Genomic DNA, 27362 nt, shown 5'->3' on the forward strand with positions numbered 1-27362 from the left:
AGAGCACCTTGCTCAGCTGTCGTTTTACATACTATTTCTTCACCTCCTGGTGAAAGCTTTATTTATTATTTAAATGAACAAACTCCAGGGTACAAATAAAAAATTAAATATCTTATTTGTTTTCATTTGTAAAAAGAGCCTGGTGAGGTGCTTCACTTTTGAAAAAAAAGAGAGAGAGAGAGAGAGAGAAAATCATATTGTAACATTACAGCTACTTATTTTTTGATTAATTTATGCCAGCATTATCCTTATTTTAATGATACTAGAAGTGAAATCCTGGCCACAGCTATCAGGTAAGTGAAAATAATTCAATACATAGCACACAAATCTTTTTGAATGGTCACTATTTTAGGCATAGGCTGACAGCAGCAGGGGCCAGAAGAACCTGTATTTATTTCTTTTTTCTCCAGACGTGCATGTTGCCATAGATCAGTTGTGACGTGATAGAGTCTGTATCAGGCAACCCCTTAAAATCATTCAGTGCTTAGGGCCACTGATTTCTTACACACATCCCTGTTTCACCTTTACTGCCAGCAATTTGCTCTGGTGACAGCTCCCCTGTTAGGTACCAGAGAAGGGTTTTTTTCTTCTCTTTGTATGTGTTTTCAGTCTAACAAGAGAGAGAGATGCATTGTTTACAGGCCCTAGATATGATCCACTGACATACACAGAGGCAGCATGAAAATCCAGTTAAGAGACAGACTGATTTTCAGCAATCAAATAGTTTAAGCACTTTCCAATCATAAGCATAAAGAAGGCAAGACTACAAAAGAAAAATCTTTGGAAATAAGTCTAAATAGGCAATAGACTTTCTAAAATTCTGAGTTTCAGAAGTATTTGCATGATACAAAAAGGACAATGTTTGATCTTAACAATAGACCTTATTTTTACATTATGAGAGAGCTACTAAAAAATTAGGAATACATGGTCACAAGAAGGCCTCTATAAAACTGACTGCTAAAGTCTTTCCCACATAAGTTATGGCCTAGCTAAGAGATAAAGAAATGAAAAAGAAATCATGAACATAATGAACATTTTTCCTAGAATGCAAAATGTCTATTCGTGCTTCTGATTTCCAAATACCTCAGGTAACAATGTTCTAGTCCAGCAGAATATACAGGTAAAATCAATGCAACACACATTGGCACTCCCCATCTCAGCTAACCAGACATTATATGTCCTTAGAGGTGCCTAAAGTAGCAGCATGGTAGTAATTTTTGGTTACACTCAAGTATTTCTAGCCTTCCAGTAAGCCTGTTCAAGTTCAATTCCTTGAACCTCTGCTTATCTGATATTCAGAGTGTTCCTGCTGTCTGTCTTGTTGCAATCCTGTTTATAGAACTGTACATTACAGAGAGATTAGGAGCTAAAAACAGCAGGCCAAATTGAGTATTAATAAATGCAAATAAATGCTCATTGGGGAAAAGCCAATTCTCCTATATATACACACTGATGGATATTAAATTATTCAGTAACCTTCAGAATAGCTCTGTGGACAGTTCTGTGGAATGGCAGCTCAGTGGTACTTCAAAAAATAAATTAGGAATATGATGACAAAAATCAAAGCATAATTATGACAACATGTACATTTCTGGTGTGTCTGCATTTTGAACACTGGTTGCAGCGGAACTAGAAAATACAGTGAAAAGCAGTAACAATGAGCACAGATGTGAAGTGCTTTTTGTACAATATGGTATTAAGCTATGGCTTTTCCTCTGGGAAAACAGGCAGTACTTGGAAAACATGCTAGAGGTCTGTAAATTCTTGAGTGCCACAGGGAAGACAAATAGGAAAGAGTTGTTCATCTCTTCTCACAATTTAACAGGCAGAAGGTGTTACCTGAAGTTGTTGGGCAGCTGGTTTAGAATATTAGAAAATTAATTGATTTTTCCTACATATTAAGTTGTGGAATTAATTGATATTCAGCATGGTAAATCCTATGAGTTTAGATGAAAAAAAAAAAAAAAAAAAAAAAAGAAAGGGAAAGCCATTAAGGCTATTAAGCACATTGATAGAAGCTCTGATGTTAAAAAAAATCATCAGGATGGTACAGTGGGAAAAAAGCACAGTCCAGCCACCTTGTTCTTCCCTGCCTCCTGCAAGGATCCACTGCCAGCACAGCTGGAGAAGGCCCTGTGAAGCACAGCCCTTCAGCACTGCACTGCCCTCTGAGCACAGACTCCCCTCTCCATGGGGAGCTGTCCACTTTGGGAGAGATTCATGCTCCCTGCAGGATTTCAGGAGCATCTTAACTGACACTTCATAGATGAAAAAAAAAAAAGCTGAGATTTCACTACTATTTCATGGGGGCAGCATGAGAGCACTTTTCCTAGCATTGCTGAAAAGGTTATGCTGGTATTCCAAATCTTACTTGCAATATGCATTTTTAAAGATCAAAGCCACAAAATCCTTGCCCAGCTTAGACAGGTCCACAGCCACCCAGGAGCAGCAGCCATGTGCTCTGGAATTGTCCCCTGCAGCTATCAGGTGACTGACCAGAACAAGCTCACAAAATGCCACCACAAAAGGTGCAGGTGATGGCTGAAGCCCTGCTCTTCTGCAAGGCCAGAGCCCTGGTTAGGCTGTCTCTGATTCCTGCACATCATTCTTTCCATATGAAGCCCGTGGTTTGCTCAGACCTTAACCACCAGGGAGAACTGCAGAAACTACAGCTGCAGACTGGAGATCTTCTGGGTGGAATAATTCAGTGACTGGAAGACTTTAATGCATATTGCATGAGTGAAACAGCTGATTATTTTAATACAAACCTCTTATTTTCTTAACCCTTCCTCTTCCACACACTGGCTATCTAAAGAGGAAAGAAGTTGAGGATTACAGGAGTGTCAGCCATGGGACAGGTTTCTCCCTGCAAACTCCAAATGGAAGTACTTGTGTTGGCAGGATCAGTGCTGTGACTAATGGTATCACTCTACAGTCTGTTTTGTGAACTGTCACTTTTTTCTTTATCCTTTAAAAAATGTCAAACTGGAGATGTCTAATAAACATGTAAATAATGCAAACTGAAAACTAAATTATCAGTACTTTAAAGCAGCATTAATCTCACAGAACATGTTTGGCATCTTTATGTCCTATGTTGCCATTGGGCAACTAGAAAGATCTATTAAAATAATACTAAAGTACTAGTCCTTGAGGACTACGTGACATAATTCTACAAGTACAAGAAATTACTCAAGAAAGAGAATCTAAGAAGCATGCTAAAATACCAAAATACTTCTAAAAAAGACTAGGATACAGACTGATGACAAATTTTCCTTATTCAACTTTTTATTAAAATGGAGCTATTTTTACATATTTAAAATACTTTATATCAAAATTACACAATATTTATGAAAACAATTGTATGCAAATGCATAAAAATATGTAAAATCAGAGCAAAGCAATATAAAGCAATATATAGCATGTTTCAAAATGTATTTCAGGACTAGAATACCTGAGTGTACAATAAGCTGGTTTCCTGCATTTCACTGATTTTAACAGTTAAATTTAATAATGTATCTGATGTCATATAAAGCACTTTGGTTGGGAGAAACTGCATGGAAAAGGCAGAGATCAAGCAGAGATATTACTCAAGGCCTGTCTTCAGAATCTTCATCCACACGAAGATCCACTGTTTGAGATGCTAGGAAGGACTCCCACGTAGCAAGGCACTTAAAAAAACCAAACACATACATATAAGTACAGCAGAGAGATTTCTGTAAACTCTGTAAACTCAGCCAAGGAGAAAAAGAATAAAAAAACCAGCAGAATACATACACATTGTCACAAGCTGCTTTTGTAGGACCATGGTAAGAGCAAAATACAGTTTCCTAGGCAGCTCAGTGATATGCAAGATGTTAGCTAACATGCTGAGTGAGCTGTAAAGGTCAATTTTACATAATGACAGGCACACACTGTGAGTGCTGTAATTGTATGTTGTAGCATGGAAGATGCTAACATTAATTATGCTCTTCTTTAATCTCTTCCTTTAGTTACAGGCAAAGATCTCTTCCAAATGGAAAGCACATTGTCAGGCACTGCTCCCTTGTAATCTCTGTGGATTCCTAATGTATACCCAATTTTCCTTCCAAGTTAAATTAAACCATTTTTTTTTCTAAATAAGGAGAAAATTCATTTTTCCCCAGAGTAATGGGAAAGAAATAGAACCAGAATGGCAGAGGCTGGGAGTCGGGAAATTGTTATCCTTACAAGTGGTATTTCTTGGTTTATGGAAAAATGTATTTACAATTGTAAAAACTACTTTTTTTTTTATTTGAAGCATCAATTCTGCAGGCAGTAAAATGAAAAAAAAAAAAAGAAAACCAACAAAACCCCCAAATTACTTTGGTTCAATTTGGCTTAAGTGAGTGTTGGCAGCTTGGCAAGCCATTCTAAATCATAAATTAGTGTTGAGAGCCATGGCAAGGCTGTCACAAGGTAACCTGTAGTGAGTCGATGCTTGTTACTTGAAGCACCAGGTTTCTACTATTTCAAATCTGTCATTAGGACAGGCAAATTGCTGCAGTAATTTCCTTGTTCTGATGCTATTGAAAAAAAAGCCCTTGTAATGGAAATGTTCTTAGAAAATTTTGACTTATACATTCATACTTATTGTTCTTGACAATGCAACTGATTTACTACTTCCTCTACACAGTTTTTTTTTCATGAAGAATCTTTATTATGCACCATAAATAAGTCTTCTGAAATTTCCCAGGAAATAGATATTAAAAGCTGGACAGCACATTTCATTTACCTGAACTTTGAATTAAATTAGTATCCTGAAAACAGCATTATTTCCTAACTGAAATCTTTTGCCATAAACTATTCAAGCCACAGCAACTTGCTAAGCCCAGCTCATTGAAACACCTTGAAACCATCTGCTATTGCTTAGGAGACATGAAAATGACCCTGCTTAAACTTGCAGCCACCTAACTCCATTAGACAATTCTTGTGAATGACTTCCAAACTCTGCCATTAAATATGGAGATTTAATCACACTACACTGAAGAGCTAGGTCCTGGTATAACTGCATGTCTGTGTGTAAGCAGATGAGTGGGAGGATCTGATAATGTTAAATATAAGCTCAAAGAGAAAAACAAATACACACAGGACGACTGGAGCTGGGGGAATCCATGATGATTCACGGATACAGAACCAGGGTTACCCATAAAATAAAGGGTGACAAAAGTAACAAGAAAAAGAAAAAAATAAATCAGCAGTAGCTTTGTCTCTGAAGACGTAAGCAAGTAGAACATGTGGGTCTGCAAGAAAATGAGAGCAGTTAAAACAGCTAACTGAACTAAAAGATCACAAAGAAAAAGTATGGGCTTATTTTTGCCCAGATTTTTGGCTATTATCAGGCATGATAGAGATCATTCCTGACATTTTGTCCCCTAGACTATGGATACCATGAATTTACTGCCCCACTCTTTCTCTTCAGATCTTGCTGACAAAAGTCCCAAGTAACTTCTGCTGCTATTGCACACAATATTAAGCTACTGTTCAGAGTAGATCTAAAATGTGAATTACTGTGGAAAGAGGGAACTAACAGGGCAAGATTCATGTGGAAATCTATTTTCTTCATTGACTTTTTAGAGAAATGTTATTTTGAAATGGTACACCAGGGAGAAACAGTGAAGATACTGCCAGCCTGAACAGTGAACTGCAAAACTGAAAACTGATTTCTGATTTAAAAGGTCTTTTTGACCTTTTGTGTAAAGCCTTTAAGTTTGATCATTAGATTCTCCCCTACTTCATGTGACACTGTGGCAGTTGAGTCTGTCTGAGAGGCTTGAACTGGAACATGGCCTCTTGGTTTTGAAATGTCAGTGAGGCAGCTGCTAGCAATGTGTCTTCACTGTGGCACTCAAACTCATCCATTTCTGTTTGTTAGAGCCCAGCCTGGATCACCATCCTAGAAAGCTGCAAGGCACAGCTGTTTTTCTAAGCTTTTTCTAGGTGTGGTACAAGAAAACATTGCTTTTTCTTGAAGAGTTTTTCATTGGCAATGACAGAGTTTTTTCTGAACCACAGTTTAACTGAATTACCATATAAGTCCATGTTTTGTTATTCCGTAATTTCAGTAACGTGAATTAAAACACATGTATCAGCATTGGCTGCAATGTAAAAATGGCTTTGTGTTATCTTTGCAACACTGAGCCAAGCTGCACATGTTAAAACACAATCATAATACACTGCTTAACCAGATAGATATGACCTACTGAAGTCTGTCCAGACAAAGATGCAAAGCATTTTTTTTCACACAAGCTTTTAATTTATCCCTGTTGATATAACCAAACCACATTTTTCAAAATGTAAGAGCAACGGTGGCTCATTTCACTGTCAGACATCACAGTGCTGCTACAGCTGACAAATTTTATAATTAACCACACCAAAACAAAACTAGGTCCCTGTGCCTTAGGCTCAAGCTTTTCACATTCTGAAGCATGAACTGCATAAATGACATTTTGTTAGTGATATATACTTCAACATTATTACTGAATGATTTTACTCCATTCTCCTGGGAGGTTGAAACTGGAGATCAAAATACAGGATCAGCCAGTTTTCACAAAGGAGACAGAAAGGAAAAAAAACCCCAGAAAATCCAAACTGAGGAAATTAAATGTGTTTGCACAGGACTGAAATTCATAATCCAGTTACTCGTAAAAGCCCAATGGAAAACATAAAAAAGCCTAAATACACAAAATGAAATAGGCAAGAACTTAAATAAGGCTACTTTACCTAAAACATTCCGATTACTACTGGAGGACACATATCTGTTCTGCAACATCATTCTTAGAAAAAGCAGCAAAAAGTTTTTCCTATAGTACAATTGCATATATAATGAAAAAGGAGATATAAAAATAGAACATAGAATAGAACATAGAAAAATAGAATGTAGTAAGGATGCTAGCAGAAGCAGTGTGTCACATGCCATGTGTGTTTCTGTTCCAGTTCCCAGTTATCCATGGCTGATACCTTAAAAATAGCACTTATGATGGCTTTTTTGTTTTGGAGTAGAATCTGAAAATTAAGTCTTGTTTGTGTATGAGAGAAATACGAAGTATTTTCATGATTTCTGTGTGCAGGGGAACAAAAACTAGACCGCACATAAATAGTAATTCCCACTCCAGAAAAAGTCTTCCCAAAATTATTTAAAAAAAATTTTAAAGGCTGAAGTGAATGAGGGTTCAAAGATGCATCTGCCTTTGAAGCAACCTGCACAGGGACAAACAGGCTCAGACAGGGGAGCTTTTGAAAATCTTGTGAAGTTTGGTATCTGAACTAGTGTAGGATGTGATCAACACACAAGAGCAGCCAACTTTCTGCTACGTGATTGCTTAAATGCATCACTACAGAGGCTTCTAGGGCAAATAACAAATCTCATCTATTTTTCTACAGCTTTTACAAGATTGAGGGGTAAATAAGGGCTTTGAAGTTACAGGAAAGTTGCTGTAACGGGGAACAAGTATTGCTTTGCCCTAATGAATCTTTTGGATCAATTTATGCCTGTACAACAATGTAGGTCACAGAAATATACTAAATTGTGCTTGAAACACTTAAGAAAATCAGGAAATTATTTATATTTTTGAAAAATAGTAAGGTGTGCCAATACCAACAAGAATCTGACTATATCAAAGGTTAGTGATTATCCATTAAGATACAAGGACTTAACAGGATTAATTTCACATGTGATAAATAAAATCAAATGCTATGCTTTAAAAGAAAGGTTCATCCACGCTCAAGAAAAAACACATTCTTTCAATGCCAAAACTAACTATCATCCCATTTTAGGAAAAAAACACCAATCTGTCTGCATTTCCTGGAGTACCCAACAAGCAGTGGAAACCCAAACTCTGGTATATTTACTGGATTTACAATGTATAACTAGTCTTTGGGTTGGGCTGTAAAACCTAGCCACTTATTCTGGTGGTTTTCCTGAAAAGAGTAAGTCAACAAAATTCATTGGCTGCATATGTACTAGCTATACTAAACACATGAGAAAAAGTGAAAAAATTAGCATATGTTTAATTGCTTCTATTCTTTGAAGCCAGAATTCAACAGTTCCTGGTTTGGTTCTGATAGTCTGCAAGCAGCAACACTTCAAACCTGCCAGCTAAGAAACACTGCCAGCACCGCCACTAACTCTGTATCCTGCTTTGGATTTAGTGATGCTGCATCTTTAGAACATCTATTTCTAAATTAATGAAAATACTCATGGTGACACTCAGTTTCTCAGATGAAAGCTCCACCCTGTGGACAGTTTGTGATTCCAGCTGTTTGGCAGATATCTCTTCTGGACTAAGCTGTCAGACAATGGTGTCATGCCTAAGGCTCAATGAAAAGGAGTAAAATAAATGGTACAGTGTTAACATGTGCTGAATCAATGCTATTTACTTCAGAAATAGGAGGAAATTTATGAATTTTTAAAAATTAAAACATTTTAATATTGTTCATATCGTTTCACATTTTAGCAATGCATTTACTGTCATTGTTGATACAATATTATTTTGGATTTAAGACTTTGTGGAATACAGAGAGAATTAAGGATCTATTCAACTCTCTTCCAGAGGAAAGGAAGTACAGAACTGTATGAACCACTGACACCAGCTACAGGAATACCAAATGATTGGTCAGTCATGGTAATTATTGGCTCCTAGATTATTTTAAATATATTATAACAAAGCTTCCACACTATCACTTGAAAGCTTTCATTTTCACAGGCCTGCAGAGGAGCACCCTGTAAATCTGCAACACTGGGCTTTTATTCGTGCCTTTGTTACCACAGCACTGAGAGACACAAAACAGCTGTAGAAACAAAGGAACACTTCTTATTCAAGTTTAATAAGATAGCCAGTGAACTGGAAGACTACAGGAATAACTCTTAAAATTGTAAATCCGGAGAAACATAATTACTGGTAACACTTTAGAGTAACATTTAATTCATGTGAACATTAATTCAGCTTAAGGAAGAGATACTTTTTTATGCTAGCTAAGTGATGCTTGACAAGTTGACAGCAGAATCCTTAGGCAACTACAATTAAGGCAAAACCCAAACAAACATAAGGTCATAATCTTTGCCCATTGTGACAAAGATGAAATGTGGAAATTCTAGTGTACTTTTACATCCTGCTGTGTTGTTTTTGACCACACTGGCTTGGGTTTTGAAGGGCTGCATTCTCTACTGCAGCAGCCATCAGAAAATACAAGACGCTTGTCTCTCAGTACTTTGTGGTTCCCAAAATTTAAGGGCTGCAGAGAATGTCTGTGAACAGAAATGATTCCTTCTTTGGTTGTGTGCCTGGGAAATGCAGTTAGCAAGAGGAATAATGAGAAGCACAGTTAAATGCTGCTGTAGAGAAGAGAATGAGACACTGCTTGTGGACAGGCACAAATAGTTTAACTGAGGGGTGGGGGAAGTTGTGGAAAGGATGAGAAGCAGGTAGTCACTAAGTTAGAAAGCAGGAGATGATTCCTCATAGGAGCTGGACAGAAGAACTGGATGGCTGAATCACATTCATAGCATCCACTGTGCCTGGGAAAATGCACAGAACATGCTTTGGGGAAAAGGCAGGAAATAAAATGAGGGTTGTTACAGCAAGAAAAGGCTTAGTAAGCATTAAATGGTGCATCAAAAGTCTGAATGAGTAACATCAGACATGTGAAAGAATGCTAATGAAGCAAGTAATAATTGAGTAAGTGAAAAACACTGTAACAGACACTGTGTTTGTGCATGAGTTTAATGAGTCAGACTCAAACTATGACACTTAAGGTTGGATTCTCTTTCCTACTGAAAGCATAAAAATAATATTCTGTTTCTCAGGTTTTTGAGATTCCTTTCCTGAAGTTTCACTCCTAAACAGTAGGAGCAGATGCCAGAGCTTCTTTTCCTGCTGCTTTCTGGAGTACACACTTGTAGTTTGAGATACACAGGCCTCTGACAGTAACCAGTAATCACTTCTCTAATAATTAACCATCACCATTAACCACGGGTCTTAACTGAATTTTAGGTGAAAACTCCCAATCAAAATATTAAATTTTATCAAGTTCTTTTGAATATCAGGATTAGATAATGATTAGTAAGTGCTCACTTTGCAAACAAGGAGTCATAGACTTAGCACAATGTTGTTTATTATTGCAACTGCTGTAGTAAGATAAGGTGCTTTTTTAAAAATGTAGATCTACAAAGTTGTAACAGCAAAACTATTTAATGAAGATTTCAATATTCAAGAAAAACACCAACAAAAGATCGTGCCTCAGTATAAACCAACTTGTCTAGTATTTCAGAGGCTATTTAAGAAGAACCTCTGGCAGTTAGAGAGACAGCTGAATAATTTTCTACAGTTTGTGGCTTAAGAACAGTAATTTCACGTACAATATGTTCTTTGGTGCTCTGGATTAAACTTCTAATTCAGCAAAAAGCATTTCTAGACAGGAAAAAGAACCAAGTAATTATTTTTATGTTGCAGCTAATAATTCACAAAGAAAATATTCTAATATATTCAGCATTGTTGTAACATACATATTGCTGCTATAGAAGTCAGAGACCATCAATAAATGAAGACAATGTTAGAGGATGCCAAAAGCTTCCTTCCTGATTTCTGGAAATATTTTGATCTTAATATGTAACAACAGATTGTCAATGTCCATGCATCTCACAGACTGCATGTTAATTAATTAGACTTGATGATCAAGAGCTCTGTCTTTTCAATTATGTTTTAACAAAACGATTTGTAAAATCAGAGCACTAAGATTGGCTAATGTGCAATCCATAAAAGGCTCAGACTACAGGACTGAAGTTACAGATACCAAAATATATCTGTGAAAATGACTTAATTTATGATTAATAGATGGCTCAGTGCATTCCATTTTCTTCCCAAAAGTAAGGAGAAATTATTTTAAAAACTTCAAGACATCTGGGATATTTTCAAAATGTGCATTTCAATCAACATTGAGTTCCCCGTGAGGAAACTTCACAGAATGGTTAATGTATTTTGTTATATGTTTTCAAATTCTCCTTCCAAGCATATATTCTTGGAAATTCTTAACAGAATATTCTTGGAAATTCTTACCAAGAATATTACCTGTGGCATTTGAGCTGAAAATAAAAATCTGATGGAATCACATTCAAAGGTTTTCCTCATACAGGTCTGAGCCTTCCAGAGGGCTTCTTCATACTCTCACAGCAAAATGTTTCCAAACTGAAATATAGCAGCTGACATTGAACCGAAAATCATGTTCCAAGTTGTTGTGGTTAGTAAAACAAGAGTGCCCTCTGTCGATGATGAACTCAGGATCAACGGCTTGGGCACAATAAAATATATTCTGCTTGAAATCTGTCAAATTAAGGATAACTGCCCCACTATTTCCACAGAAACTGATTCCAAAGTTACCAAATGTTTGAACTAAAGTGGAAAAATTCCTCTTTACAGAGAACCCATGGACTTCTTCACTGAAATAATGAAAAAATAACATTTTTGTGATAAAGAGTTTTACCTCTTCATAATAACGGAGATTATTCTCAGCCACATTCGTGAATGTTGATCTCATATCCCACTGCATGTTCTGCTTCCACCTGTCCCAGTCCGCTTTCAGAGCATTATTGGCACGTTCAACTTTGTCTTCAAGTTTCCCAATCTCTTCTGAGAACTAAATATTAATTTTAAACATTAAAAAATATTAGGAAAATCACCATTTCCAAAATTTTTAATTGACTGTAGTGGAGACAAAGATAACTGCAGAACCACAGTTGGTATTTAACTTGGCAAAAAAAATATTTCCCCAGGGATAAATTTAAAAATAATTCTTAATTAATAACTCACTACAATTTCTGAAATATTAATAACAGAAAATATAGACCAGAATGAAAGTGTTCCTGGAGATATATTTTTTCACTTAGAGAAGTTACAGACTCTGGCACCTCTTCACTAGCACTTGACATTAATGCATCAAAAAAGAAATATATAGAGGGCTTTACTGAAGCAGAATCAATTGTACAAATTAGATTTGGCGAGGAAAACTGAGAAAGTCCTGTCAGAATCTTTGATAACAGGAGAAAACAGAATGAGGAGAAGACAGCAGAAATCAAAATCACAAACTTTCTGATTTCTTGCCTGTCACATTACCATCTTTTCTTGTGGAACTGTGTGTGACCATATGAGGGAAAAAGAAATACAGAAGCAGAGAAAGAAATTATATGAAAGGACTTCTACAGAGAAGAAACCCTTTCACAGCAATCCAGGACCCAAAACTTTGAGGGCTACTCTACAGACAATACTTGCTTCTAATTACTGTGGATGCATAAGCTGACTTGCCAGCTAATGGGAATAAATGGACAGCAGCCCTGTCTTTAATGAGTTTTTTCTGGTCTTCTCAGTAATTCGGTTACCTATTGTCATTTACTCATCAGCTGTGTCTGTTCTAGCTGGCAGCAGGTCACAGAACGAGGTAGATCTCCTGTGGCTACAGTGCAAAATCACATGCTGGGACTGCAGAGCCACTGTCTGCAGCAGGAGGGAAGGCAGGCACAAACACCACCAAAACAAGGAACATCAAGCAGGAAAACTTAATTCCTCGAATTGCTTCCATTGCAACTCAGGCTCCATACAATTCTTCTTCGTCCTTATATTCTGCCATAAAGCAAATAGTTTCTTCCTTATACCACACCTGTGTAAAGTTGGATAGCTACTTTTGTTTTCTGCAGGGCTGGTGTTTTCATTGATAGGAAGTTCAGAATTCCAGGACTAACTTCCAGGATTTTTAAGGAAAGCTTATACTCCTGGTAGAACACAGAAACGTCAGAAGTCAGAGCAAGAACTGGAAAGTCTGGGTGCACAGCCTCCAGCTTGGACCATGCAGGGGAGAACAGTGATTGAGTACAACAGCAGTGGTGCTGCCATCAAAGGGAATCTGGATCCCATTCAGCTCTTAAAGAAGCCAAGGCCTCCTCAGCTAGTAACACTGAAAATTTCATCTAAACCAATGTAATCTACAGTCAATAACAAACATTTTTAGTTAGATTTGATTTCCACACTGATTTTCTTTGCCACACTTCTAGGTTTATGACATACTAGTTATTAATGAGGAACAAAATGAAAAAAAAAATTATTTCTACTTTACTGAAAAGCCCAAGTTCACTTATCTGGCCAAACCACTAATCAAGCTACAGACAAGGGTAATTTCAACTATTAACATTGCATTCAAAATGAAAAGGCTAATCCAAAGTTTAAATGTGGGGGAATTACCTTGAAAGGAATTACAGACAACTGGATTTGGTATTTTGACCATGTTCCATGCTAATTGCCTTTCCTTCTAATACCAAAAAATGAATGTGCACAGAATACTGAAAATGATGATATTTTAAAGATGATTTAGAATAGGAAAGGCAGTTGAATCCATTCTCTGCTTTTGCAAAAAAAAAAAGTTCCTATGTAGGAATACACTAGTCTACACACATAAAAAACTTCTCTGACTTAGAAGTCCTGGCTGCAACAGCTTCCTCTTATCTCGGTCTTTACAACTTTATAACTTTAAATTATTTTAGTTTGTTTTTGTCTAGCCTTTTCTAGGAAGTACAGATTTCTTCCATGCTGTAGTCAGAACATGATATGGACAGGTAGACTCTGTTACACAACTCTGCCTGGATATGCAGTTTAAACATCCCACTCTAAAGCCCCAAAGAAACCACATGTTGTATTAAGGCAGGGGTTGGATTTAGGTCTAAAGGCAGCATTATGCCACATGTCACCATGTCAAGTAGACACATTCAAGGACTAGTTTTTCAAAACTGAAAAACCCCATCAATGCTACTCTCTTTAGCTGCCATGACAGCAGAAATTAAAGAAGAAAAACACCTAGTTTTTGTTAAGTCCAAGCCAAAACACACCTAGTGTGTTCCTCATTTACAAGGTGTAAATTGTTACAATTGATCCTGCAAATTAACTGGGATTCTGAATCCATTTTCTTACATTGATCTCCATGTGGCAGCCAGTGTGAGAAATGAAATCTCCCACCAGTGATGGCCAGAGGCCAGCACAGCACTAATCACACATGGGACCAGAGCACAGGAAGGTGGGAGCCAGGAATTGCTAGGGCAGTGCTGATAGACATGGACTATGTGACTGTAGCCAAAGAGACATGTCCCAAGAGCCAAATTACATGGTGACACAGCATTTTACACCATCTCCCTATGCAAAATAGCACAAATTTCTATCTGCTATATGAATTAATCTTACAGCTTGGTGATACTAACCCCTTTTTAGCCTGGAGTTAAACCACAAAATATATTCAGAATGTAACAGATTCAGCATTTCATCTCTTTACTACTCAGTTTCAAGCCTGAAAATTAGAATCCTTAAGTTGGCATTTAATGCTTATCTTGCTCTGTCAGAGCACATTAATACCAACCTTTTTTCAGAATTATTATCAGCCCTAGTGGCAACACTAAAACTGTTAAAAATGCCCAAACAATAGAGGGAGACATTAGCATTGCTGTGTAACCTTCAGGAGGGAGTGTGGGAATCATGGAGCAGCATATCCCACTATCTTTACAGCTACAACTCTGGAGGTAAGAAATGTCTAGATAAGCAGGAGGGCACCAAAGTTGGGCCCAATCTCTCTGTCAGAGCCTGCATCCAAAATCACAATCTTCAAACCATCCGTACCCTGAATAACTGCCTCCTTTGTGGACCAAATTTTGGAGTAGAAATCAGGGTTTTGGCTTTGGTAGAAGCACCACAAGCAGCTTTCTAACACAGCTCAAGAAAACATTTTATTTTTTCCCAGCTGATGAGCCTAATGTCCCATAAAGTTTAATTTGCAATTCCAGCCTATTTCATCTGCACTGACCTTAGGGATGTTTTACATTCTTCTGCTGTACAACCTTGTGTTTGTTAAATCATTTAATGTTTGCCACGACCAATGCTAAGTATCTCACAGCCTTTTATCAGCTCTAATGACAGTCTGAGACTCCTTATCTGTGGTGGAAATGTACTTCAAATGAGATTAGGGTTCATGCCACTCATTGTCAGCAAAATTTCTGGCTACTAGATTGCACTGACAAGTTCAATCTGACATCTATGAAATCATTAGAAGCTACGGGAGTTCTGCTTAGGAATAGATATGTGCAAATACACCCAAACTTGGTGTCTCAGACCCGTTCCAACAACATACCTGTGTTATGACCACCTTTATTAAGAAGTAAGTCTGGTTAGAAGTGTTAGAAAAATATTTCAACATATAATAAAAATGAAAACATAGTAAAAAAATGACCAAGAAAACAGTTAAGTCACTTGAATGGTTAAAAATAGCAGTACACCATTCTCTGTTGCCAAACTATCCTTACTAGAAAAACGCTTCAGCTACTAATTAAGAAAAAGTCTTCAGGATACAGCTGCCACTCAATTAGAGAACACAGGATTTTATTATCAGATTAGACTACCAGACATCTGTTTTACTGCTCTTCTGAGACTGCAAGGAGAACCAGGCTCTCAAAAACAGGATTCTCTGAAATTAGTAAGAAATAGAGGGGTTGGAAAGATAAAGCAAAGATCTGAACACCTGGGTAATCAGAGTGTCCAAAGCCTTTACCAAACTGTAAATGCAGATATGGAAACATATACACAGTGAAAAAAATTAGTTTGGGCAAACTGATTACAAAATCCTACCTGGAAGCAAGTACAAACAACTCATGATGGAGTAAACCATTGTCAGTATCAAATCAACATGGTACAATCAATACTATGCTAAAATAAAAATATCTCTTTTTTATTTGTAGCAGTTCAAGAAAAGGGAGTGCATGCATGTTGTCTCAGAGCTCCATCAGATTATAACAGCAAATGCATCATGAAAAGATAGCACGTCCTGCCAGGCTATGGTGTCTTTTCTGCAGTAAACAACAACGAGTCTGGCTGCTAAACAAGCTGTATGGAGCTGAATTCATTGCTGAGTGCACCTGCCATGGCTACCCAACTCCCAGCCTAGGGGGCTTCTCCAACTCACCATCCTCTGTGCATTTTATAAAAGCTTAGGGCTTCAAACTAAGGAAAATGGACAGGAGAAACAGCAAATAAAGTAGAGAAACAAAAACAAATTACAGAACATAAAATTTCTGCTTCAGGAAAAAAACCCCAATACCAGAGATATTTACTTAAAGTCCCACTACCAGTAGACAGAGGGAAATTGTTATATAATATACCATAGCCATTGTAGATATCAGAGATCAGCAATATATTCTTATTTATTAATCTCAGTGCCAAAAAATCAAATTAAAACATGCATTTCAAGTGCCAAAAACAATCTAAACAGCTCATCTTTACATGGAAACTAATTAGAACAAGCCCAATAAAAAGCATCAGAAATGGTAAAGATTTCTCCTTTGATGTACTAAAAAGTTACTAATCATTTTTACATATTATTTACACCATATAACACTTGGTGTTAATACTGTGCTAAAAGGACATTATTTAGGCTGGAGAGTTAACAATCAAAATTTTTAAAAATGCCAATTCTCATCCCAGAGGTTGCTTTTAATTGGCTGCTGAGCCTTGCTGGTGGTTTTGGGGATGCCTGTCCCCATGGGGTACCAGTTACAGTCTGACTTCACTAGAATGAATGAAGGTTTTATACTGGAAGCAAAAAAAATAACCCTGGGCCCAACTAGAAAAAACAGAAACCTGTAAGAACAGAATGCAGAACATTTTACTTTAAGTAAGTTTAATGAACAGCTTTGCCTATTCTAATCACCTCCTCTACCTCTCCTACATCAATGAGGCAGCAGCTACAAGAGCACTGCAGCAACTGTTACTTTCTTGTAACTCCAAGTGTGGAAGCAAACAGAAAAGCTAAAAATAAGCCGTGGTACAGTCTGTGTTGACAAAGGCCAGTGGTTGCCCACCATGACCAGCAGCCCAGCTACTGAAATGCTGCTTCTTTCTGGTGATGGCCTTTGCTTGGCACAAAGAGCTACCAGAGGTGTGGAGAGAGCACCCGCTCCCAGCCCGTGGCCTCAGAGGACACACGTCCTTCTTCCGCACCTCTCCTGCTGGTACAATACGGCCTGGAAGAGTCCAGCTGCCTGAAAATACTTACCAGATCCTTCTCTGTCTTTTTATTGGCTAAAGCATCAACTTTGGAATCCAGCTCGCCTTGAATTTGGTCTCTCCTTTTCAAAACACCCTTAGTATGAAAAGAAAAAAGATGTAAACTGCACCAAATTTAATTTTAGCTCTTTCAGAAAACCATCAAAGAAATTTGCTTTTTGATAAACAAGACCACAGAATGATACCTTTTAATAATTTTTACATGATATATGTTTTATAAATACAAATTAAAATCACGATGACTTATTTTTCCATACCTGTATTTTATCTTAGAGGTTTTTCAATAATCTTACTAAATACAAAATCAGTGCTACAAGAATCTGCCATACACAATAACACTGCCAGTTGTATGAGCAGAACTGCTACACAAGTTTACTTGGTATCAGCTTAACTTATAATATATTCCTTTAAAAACAGCAACCTAAGTTTGCCAAATCTCCTGAACAGAAGTATCTTCTTGGAGTAAAATTTACAATATAAAGTAGAACGACTAGAAATAGTATACAAGGCATTACTTAAATTGTGACTTTAACCTTTAATATTATTTAACAAGTGCCAAATATAGTTCTGGTAAATCAGAAAAAATATCAGAAAAATCAGATAAAGTTACCATAGGAATGAAAGCTTTTCTACCATTAATATATGTGTTTATTTTCAGCATATGTAATTTTTACCTCCTTTGAAACTATTTTATTAGGTATTGGGTTTTTAGCATAATGTCAAAAAAAAATTAGGAAGGGGAAGCAATATCACTTGTTAAGCTACAAAACAGGAGCAGTATTACAGATTAAATTTCCATTTCCAATGCTCATTTGCTCTGAGATCTTGATGAAGCCTTACAAACGTCTCTTTGTCTTAGCTTCCTCATCTGTAAAAGCACACTCAGGTATGCTTATTTTGCAGAAGTGTTGCAAGGCTTTAGTCTTTTTGAAAAAAAATCAGAACCAGGACATATATAATTACAAATCTCAAAACCTTCTTTTACATTACCTTGCCATAACTGGTTTTACTGCTTCTTCTGCAGAGATGTTCAGTATTCACCTCTAGCATACGGCATGTTGAAACAGCACAGGGCACAAGCAGCTCTACCTTCTCTAGCTCTCTTATTTGACTGAGTTCTCTCTGAAACCTTGACACTTTATCAAACATGATAGAATAATTCAAGAGCTTAATTTTCAAGTAATTTTTCAATGTTTCTTTTTGAACAGGTAATCACTACAAAAACCTGCTAAATCTGACTTTGGGCTTTTCTGAGCAGTAGATCAGCAATATAGATGAATACTCATCAATACCTTGGAATCTTTTGGTTAGATAAATACAGAAAATGTTTATCTGGAAGCACAGAAGCAAAAAAAAATATCTGGAACAGCTTTTCTTCATAATACAAATGTTTTCTCTTTTTTCCTATTTCTTTTGCTTCTTTTAAAACTTTTAATGACAGTTTGGCAACATGTATCACACATACACTTTAAATTACAAGACAAAACCAATTAATATTAAGGTGCTACATCGACAAGTACTGACTTCTAATTACAAACAAAGGCACTATTCTTTTAAAACATATTATTATACTTCTACAGATTTTTTGTATAATACTTAATGGTACCTTGCCACAAAACCCACAGATAGTTTTATGTGGACCCATAACTAATTAATGCTGTAATCTGTACCCTGAGGGAAAGCAGATTTGTTCTGTGGGTCAGTTAGAAAGGGGTTGGTCCAGATGTAACTATTTTAGTTATGAATCTAACTATTTTCCTAGTTACAGGCTGAACTTTCAACCTGGAAAATACAAGGATTGTATTGTATTGTATTGATCACATTTTGTTCTGCACAATTGCATGTGATCTTGGCAGCACTGCACCAAGGTCCCTGTGATGAGGGGTTAAACACACCTCTGAAAGGCTTACTAGTGGTTTACTTCCACAGGATATTTTTAGGTATTTTATTTTAGTGACTAGTATTTCCCTCTTCAAAGTGCAAGTAGGGAAATAAGCAGTAAGTAAAACAAAAATCCATGGTGAATGAAGGGAAAGGAACAGCTGTGGAATGGGAGTGAGCTACTGAAGGAAGACTTCTCCCCTGGACAGAACCACATGGCAGCCTAATATTGTGTTGCAAGTGCTGAATCAAGAAAGCTACAAGCAAAAAAAAAAAAAAAACAAAAAAAAACCAGTGGGCAACAGTAAGGTGTGCAGGAAGAGCCAGGTAATCATCCTGGGACTTGTCCTCAGAAATCTTTCTGTGCTCTGCACAAAACAGAATGCCTGAGAAAGGGTGAGGGTGAGTCAGGCTGCAAAAGAGAAGGCAATAGGTGGGCAGCATCTCCTCAGTAGCATGAAGACTACAATTGCTTATGGGTAACATAGAAATTCTGAAACATAAGGTTGGAAGTGGGGGAGAAGATGACCTGCAATCGCTAGGACAGTAATCTCTTCAGATCTTTAAGCAAAGCAGTACCTACCTCCATATACCAGAAAATAAGGAGGACTGTGAGATACAGGACATTTTGTATGGCCCCTTTTTCTGTGAAGCCTGTTTTAAAGACAGCAGTCATTGCAGCAGGAATTCCTAACTCTCAGTAGCTAAGCCTTACTGAGAAAGTGACAATACCCTGCAGAGTGCCACCAAAGGCTCAGTTCACTTGGGTCTCGCTCTACCTGTGGACTGTAAGACTCTTGCAGCCCCTACCCAGAAACCACTGCAGCAGGAGCTGGGTTCCCAGCAGTAACACAAGAACAGATTCTGCAGCTGGCATTGCTCAAAACCTAGACAAAGAGGGGTTTGTACACATGTTCTGCTTTTTGTAGGCAGCAAAGTGGGAATTATGACATACTGAATTCAGTTACTTTATTATGTTGATTATCCACCAGCACTGACTGTATCAACTCTGGAGTCTGATTTTTTACTTCCTCTCCAAATGTAAGCAAAATACATACATAAAGGGAACTGAGAGCAGCAGCTTATGGCAAAGACTAACACATGCTTATATAATGGTGCAGGGACTGGAAGTTCCCAGCTGTTCTGGAAAAAGAAAACATACTTAGGAAGAGTTTAGAAAGGGAAAAACCTCTCCGCTCCTTTTCCCACACACAATCTGTTACTCAATGAGTTCATATTTTGGCAGTGTCAGGGAAGGTCTTTCTCAACTGCTGTTCCCAAACCCTCATTGCTACAATGCAGAGCTCACTGAAGATGGCAAAACTAGACACCCTAGCACAGCTACCCATGGCTGCCTGCTAGAGAAAACTATCAAGCTCTTTTTATTTGGAAGGGGCATCTCTGGCCTGGTTAGCAAGACAAACAGGACCAATCAGATTCCTCAATAATGGACAGGTATCGTATGCTGTGCATGCTTTGTACTGAATAAATACAGGGATTGTGAAGTCATTTTCAACAGCAACAAATTCTCTCCTGGACATGGTCACTGGACTAAGCCAAATTTTATACTGAGCCATAAAGAGTCCTTTGGGAAACCTTACCGTGAGAATTTCACTGTAGAGAACGTATTCATGTAAAATGGGCAGGAGGTGCTCTGAGAGCCCTGCCATTCGCCTCTCCGTGGCCCTGCAGCAGCGCTCGATGCAGCTGGCCAGGCCCTTCAGAGAGTCAGCTATGTCTTCTTCCGATGCCGACCACAGCGTGTGGATGGGACCGTACTCCTTCATTTCATTGAAATAGTCTTAAAAGGAACATACACACGTATTACTCTTCATTAATAGAGCTCTAAGTGATACTAATTGCAACTTTGTATTTACTGTGAACCAAGCAAGAGACTGATGCTAATCTTAAATTTGCTCAAACGACCAAGATAACTCCAGTTCACTGTTTATCATTAAACTAATCAATTTAGTGTATTGTAATTAAGTAGCTTTGAGAAATCTATCAGCAAAAGTGCCCCAGACATTCACAATGACACAAATACTCAGGCAGACCTGAAGAGCTGTACTCAGACACTGTATTACCTCACATTGTCTTCATACAGAGCAACAGGAGCCACAGCAGCTGGTCTGACTTGCTGACTTCTACTGCCCTGAATTCCTCTGTTTCTGTATTCCTCTTCCTCTGCTTCTTTACCAAATAGTGATGTTCCAAATACAGTCTCAGTTATTAAAACTAGAAGCTTTGTTATGTCCCAAAAGCTTCAGAAAAAACACTTAAGTTCACTCCTGCTTGGCAGGTATCTCCTTCAGTAGTTTTTATTAATTTAAATACAGAGATATCTTATTAATTACTTCTCTTATGTTTCTGGACCAAGTGATAATCCATAATCAGAGAAGGCCCACAAATCACTGTGCCATTTGGTAGGGCTAAACATGGGCAAGCTGCAGTTCACAGGAGGAGACTGAACACATTGGTCATGCATTGAAAATGCAATTTTGTCACTACTAAATTTATCATGAAGAAATGTCCTAAGAAAGATGAAAGCAGTTGTGTGGCATAAAGAGTGTAATTTTACTTTGAGATTATTTTGACAAAAAAAAGCCCTCTATGGAAGATGTAATCAAGAACCCCATGTTAAGGTACTGCAAGCAGAAATGTTCTCTGCATCACAGCTATCAACAATTCCTATTCACAGCAGTGTGGCCCTGCACACAAGTGTTCTGACAGGTGTTGTTTGGACAATCTAGAAAGAAGATATAACCTACAACATTTGGGAGCATGTCAAAATTCTTAAGCTTTTCCAATAAATATTTTGGCACTAATACCTTGAACCTACAGACCTCACACAGCTACTTTCACTGGAGGGAACAATATTAATACGAACTCTTTTAATCAAAAACCATGTATTTTTCTTTTATAACACCCTTTCAATTCAGTGAGGACACACTGAGATCTGGGACTGCACAAGAAAGGTCAAGGACTCAGTTATTAACACAGTGCAGCTCTTCAAATTATATTATATAATATAGACAAGTAAATACTTCAAGTGCTGTCCAGTGGAAATTCTACTGAACAGGCATAGTCTGAGATCAGGATCATCTCAGAATCTCAGGAAAGTCAGTAACTTAGCATTCCAGCTAGGTGTGTGAACTGCTCTTACTTAAGGAAAAAATTCCGATTAACCCATACTTCTTGAGAAAACTCTAGTAGGCACAGCTTACCATGACAAAAATGATGGCCAACAGTAAAGCTATTAAAAAATTAAAATCTACTTTGTCAATGAAAAAAGGGTGCAGAACAAAACTAAACCAAGTTTAGAGACCTGGAATCAAGACAGCCCCATGTCACTATGAGATTACACAGAAAACTGTACATTCCCTTGAAAGTTAAAAACCAAAGGTCATGCAGCTTTCCAAAAAGCACATGTTAAAACATTCTTCTAAGTTCCTTATAAGTAGCTGAATGACATGCTAAAACTCTTCCTAAGAAAAAAACTATTCAAACTTGAAGGTCTGTCAAAAACATGACCAGAAAGAATAACACAATATAAACATCTCCCTTTCCCTGGAAAGAGTATTTTGCCTGCCACAATGAAAACTAATTTACTTTTTAATTTCTTAAATCAATAAAACTGATAAAAGTTTTCTACTTACCCCTTTCTTCCTTGTAAATTCTATGAGCTATTTTATCTAGTAAGTTTATTTTCTGACTAAATGTTTCCATGTAATTGTTCATTTCTGTAAACATTTCAGGACGATTTTTAACTGCTCCTCTTACTGAGGATGCTACAGCTCTGACGGTCTGTCCCATCCTGCTCAGCAAACCAGGACCCTGCTTCTTGTGGGAGGAGAGTTCCTAAAGACAGAACAAGCTCTCTTTACTTCCAGGTACTTTTGTTAATTCTCTGAAAACGACAAATAAAAGCGGGCTTTTTTTTTTTTTTAACAAAACTACATACATAAACCTCTGTCTTTTTAGTGTATAAATCTTATCATTATTAGACCAGTGTCAGAACCATCCCTGTCCTGTGCATGTGTTTGCTAAGCCTTTCTGAGCAAACACAAGCATGCCGTATATGACAGTGTCACAAGAATGGTTGAAGATGGCAGAGAACCTTCACCCCTTCGCTCCTCAGGGTAAGTTAGCTAGTTTGCAATTTAGCTTTTTGAACAGGAAAGCAGAAGTGATGATTGCAGAAATAAGTCTTTGAGAAAAGCAGACAATGCTCCTACTGGAGAAAGTAATCCATCTATTTTTTTTGAACTCTTTTTATATCTTGCTAGAATAACCTTTGCTGAAATTCAGAGACAGGCTTTTCTGAGTACAAAACTCCGATTTGCAACTGGACACATTTTGCAACAATGCAACAGGAAAATTCTGGATTTTTCTTCTATGAGATTAGTGAAATTAAAAAAAAAAAAAAAAAAGGAAAAGACATTGCCATGCCAAAACAATAATTAATTAATACCACTGTTTTACTCATGATCTTGGGAACTTATATGTGTACCAAAAACCATTCGGAGTTGAAATACTATGATTTTTCCACAAAAATCCAAAATGCAGTAACAAAAACAACTTTGGAAGGTACAGCAATATTTATGGTCAAGTGCATGACTAGCAAAACCACAGAAGAAAGTTTATCTCAGGTTATGAATATTCCACAAATCCCTGCCTGCTTCTGCCACTTCTTTAACAAGCCATGGGATGACACTACTGAATACTGAACCAGGGAGGCTCCTGATACACCCTACTAACACAACATGTGGTTTCACATAACTGTAAATAAAAACAAAGTCATTTTACCCAGGCTTGTGCAGTAAGAAAAATTTTGAAGTCCTCATTAAAAGTTAAAGTTGGATGATCAGCAATACGGTTCAAAAATTTATGTAAAGCTTTTCTTCGAGTCTCAATGAATTCATCACTAAATCTTTCCACCATTCCCTTCATTATGAATTTTTCAGGCAATGGCTAAGGAAAAAAAAGAAGAAATATATTGTATAATTTGCATAATATTCAGAGTATTTTAATAGTTCTTCTGCTTACTAAAAAACATAGGTATAACTTGTAAAATCCACCATGCAATAACCCAAAAGCTATAAAAAGTTATTGTATTCAACTAAGGTATACCATTTTTCTTGTAATATACAGTTTAGAAGAACACAAGTACAACTAAAAAAAGGACATAAATTACTGCAAATTACGGCAAATGCCACAATTAAAACCTAAGAAATACCTTTATGTGATTTTTGTCACATACATATAAAGCTAAGAAAAATAGATTGGCTTAATATATATGAAACTTCAGAAGCTGAAGAAAGACCTCAAACATCTCTGTATAAAACTGGAGCCATCTTATAAACAAAGAAAAATAACTTAAGTCTTAGCAAACAAACAGGAATAATCAGTGTTGGATGTGCTTCTTCAAGTTTGCTCTTCAACCAAAGGAAATCCTGATATCGTCTTCGAACTTCATATTCACTGGAGTCAAATTCACCACGGGTTGTCTGAAAATCAAAAGCAGAAAAAACAAGCTTAGGTTAGCATACCAGAAAAAAAAAAGTTTTAGATTTTGGAGAAAACTGAGTACTTGAGGGAATGCATACATTCTATTTGGTCTCTGTTACTGGTTTGCTGTTATTTTAAAGAACAATTATCAACTCCTTGAAGAGTTAACACATCCTCTTTCAGCAAGAAATCAAAGTTCTATTGGGGAGGAAAAAAAAAGTGAGCACTAAGCTGCACTTTGTGCAGTGACGTATAATGATTATCTTACCACAATGTTTCCAAATTATTGCAATAATTACTTTGGTGTGGCATTTTTCTTTCAGCAATCACAGTTATGTTCATTACTTTAAGGACACTTCTCTTGAAGTGATTAGTAGTGAGGAAAGTCCATTTTTTAGCACTCTGAACAAAGCCCAAAGAGCTGACACATGTCCTTGGGATCTGGTGACATTACTCAATAATCCTCAAATTCAAAACATGAAAACTTCAGCATATCACAGCAATAACACTTCCTGCACTGCTTAATGGATTCTGCAGCCTATCATTGATTCCAGTTTTGCAGCCCCTTGTTAGCACTTGCCAACAAACCTTTAATGCTTACAAAAAATACTTATTACAGATTACAAAACTGTCAGACCCTGAGATTTATTTTACCTGCTCTGTCTTCTGGAGGCAAGCCACAAAGAGCCCATGTTTTCATTAATGTGTGCTATTTAGCATTCTTTGTTGCACAGAGACTTATAATGTGATGCAAGTAAATTCTAAAAACCTCAAAACATGCTTTTGTAATCCAAACATTTTTGAGGGTTGAATAAAAATTTTTCAAGGTATGTGGGAGGAATGCTATTACTTTATCATCAACAACCAGCACTCCAAATTAAATATGATAAGAAAGGATAGAAGAGATAAAAAAAGCAAGACCAATCAAACTTACAGCCCTTTCATACTTGCCTGAAGAAAAAATGTTCTTTCGTCTACAGAAACAGGCATAAAGTGAAAATTATTGCTAGCAACATAACAAAGATAGCTCTCTTCCTACTCATTAAATATTTTATGAGGAATTGGTATCTCTTCTTATTTAAAGATGAATAATTCCCATTTGAAAATATGCTTTTAAATGAATCTTTTAAAAAAAATTCAAAGTCAAATAAATTAACAGTGCAATTCTCAAAATGGAGCCTGCAGAATATTTACTGGTAATCTCAGAAGACCTGGCTGGTCTCACAAGGCTGACTTTCTTCCTTATTTCCTGTAAATGACTTGCATTCAGGACAACTAAAAATACACTTAATTGTTTCCTAATACTACTTTTTCATCAGAGAATTGTGGCAATTTCCCCAGAAATCACATGCAACTACACATGGGAAGCAATGGGAAGCAAACATCCATGTGTTAATGGATGCTGCAATTAGAAAATAATGGAACTGAGGTAATGTTTATGCAAAACATAACACTGCTAGCCTGTAAGTTATCCAAAAGTCATCAATACTTGTGCTAATACAGTGTCTTCAAAGTGGATCAGTCCTTTGGCTGTTCCTGTTCCTGCTGAAGATCACAACAGAAAATGTTATTGCCTCACAGCACTCATTTTGCCACTGAAGACTTATTAACTACCTTCTCAAGATAAAGAATCTAAGCATGTGTGTATGCAGACTCACAGTGAATTTTTTTTCCATTATATAGCACAGTTTCATGCAGTTTTAGTTGTTTGTAACTCATGGCAAAATTAAAGTTTAAATTTAGCAATATGCCAGAGAATGGTGTGCAAGAACAGTGAAAATACCAATTGTTAAAAACGTAAACCATTAAAGCATGAATAGATACTTACCTTTGTGACTACTCTGTATGTGATAAATGTTTCAATGGCTGTAATGTGGCTTTCAGGATCATCAACTGTAATGAAGAGATCTCTTAATTCTGGCCCATCTTCAAATTTATACTGGTTTATCATTGATGAGGGGGATATTGGCACTGAAGGACTGAATGAGTTTACCTCAGTCAGAGACGCATCCTACAGATAAGACATGAGGACATCCATATCAATAATCTTTGTATACAAACACGTCTCTGATGCTAAAATGGCAAGCTTTAAAATAATCTGGTAGAGCAGATAAAACATGGAGCAGATGAAAGAATTATGTAGTACATAGCAAATCTATTATCCTTTTCAGTATTTGCTTTGGTGTGGATGTAAGAAATGAGATTTATTCTAAAATGGATGAAAGAACAAAATACTACCATTTGAGAAGAATGTTATGCATAGCTAGAAAGAGAACTTGCCTATGAATTGTAAAATTAGTTGTGAACCAAGCACCCATTAATTGTGTTGGGTACTCACCAGTTTTATTAAAATTGTTAGAAGTCAGTTACTGATGACTTAGGATGTTTGAATTATCTCTAATTACCTGAACAGGATGGATTAAAAAAATGATGATTCAAAAAACCATGGCAAATCCAAATCAGAATTTTTACTGGAATTGGATATTTCAGTTTGCTTTTATTTTAAAATAAAATTTGAAATGGAAAACAATTAAAGGTAATTTTTTTTCCTTAAGGAAAACAGCAAGTAAGGATGCTGCTTAATTCCTAAAAAAAAAGTCAAACCACTGTTTTGCTGAAGTGAAAAACCTCTTTTTGATACCACTGACCACTTCCACAGAACTCAATAAGAATATGTCCCCATAGCAGCTACTTCTGCTAGTACATTCAATGGTGCTCACTCAACTGCTGAGAAATGAGGTGGAAATTGGAAATGGGCCAGAAATCTAATTTTCTTCCTTAGATACAAGTCTGGGTAAGATCTACTACTGTAGAATCTTGAAGAATACAGTTACCATGAAAATAAATTGAATTCACTAACTTCATAAAAGAGCATAA

At 36.8% G+C, this 27362-nt stretch overlaps 1 protein-coding gene across 3 annotated transcripts in view; it reads right to left on the bottom strand.

Annotated features, from left to right (window-relative positions):
• Window positions 1-3267: 3267 nt before the first annotated feature.
• SNX7 (sorting nexin 7) overlaps window positions 3268-27362 on the bottom strand; it is a 29367-nt gene continuing 5272 nt past the window's right edge. For 2 of the 3 annotated variants that reach the window (XM_053985311.1, XM_053985313.1), the window contains exons 2-9: window positions 26314-26496; window positions 24374-24484; window positions 23784-23948; window positions 22634-22835; window positions 20579-20778; window positions 17086-17172; window positions 11494-11646; window positions 3268-3668 (exon numbers count right to left, since the gene is read on the bottom strand). In XM_053985311.1, the coding sequence (XP_053841286.1) occupies window positions 3588-3668; window positions 11494-11646; window positions 17086-17172; window positions 20579-20778; window positions 22634-22835; window positions 23784-23948; window positions 24374-24484; window positions 26314-26496 (1182 nt within the window). In that variant the 3' untranslated portion in view covers window positions 3268-3587. The remainder of the gene's footprint in view (window positions 3669-11493; window positions 11647-17085; window positions 17173-20578; window positions 20779-22633; window positions 22836-23783; window positions 23949-24373; window positions 24485-26313; window positions 26497-27362) is intronic. The other variant, XM_053985312.1, reaches the window with a different exon arrangement.

The sequence above is a fragment of the Vidua macroura genome, chromosome 9 (assembly GCF_024509145.1).
Source record: "Vidua macroura isolate BioBank_ID:100142 chromosome 9, ASM2450914v1, whole genome shotgun sequence".
NCBI classification, from domain to species: Eukaryota; Metazoa; Chordata; class Aves; order Passeriformes; family Viduidae; genus Vidua; species Vidua macroura.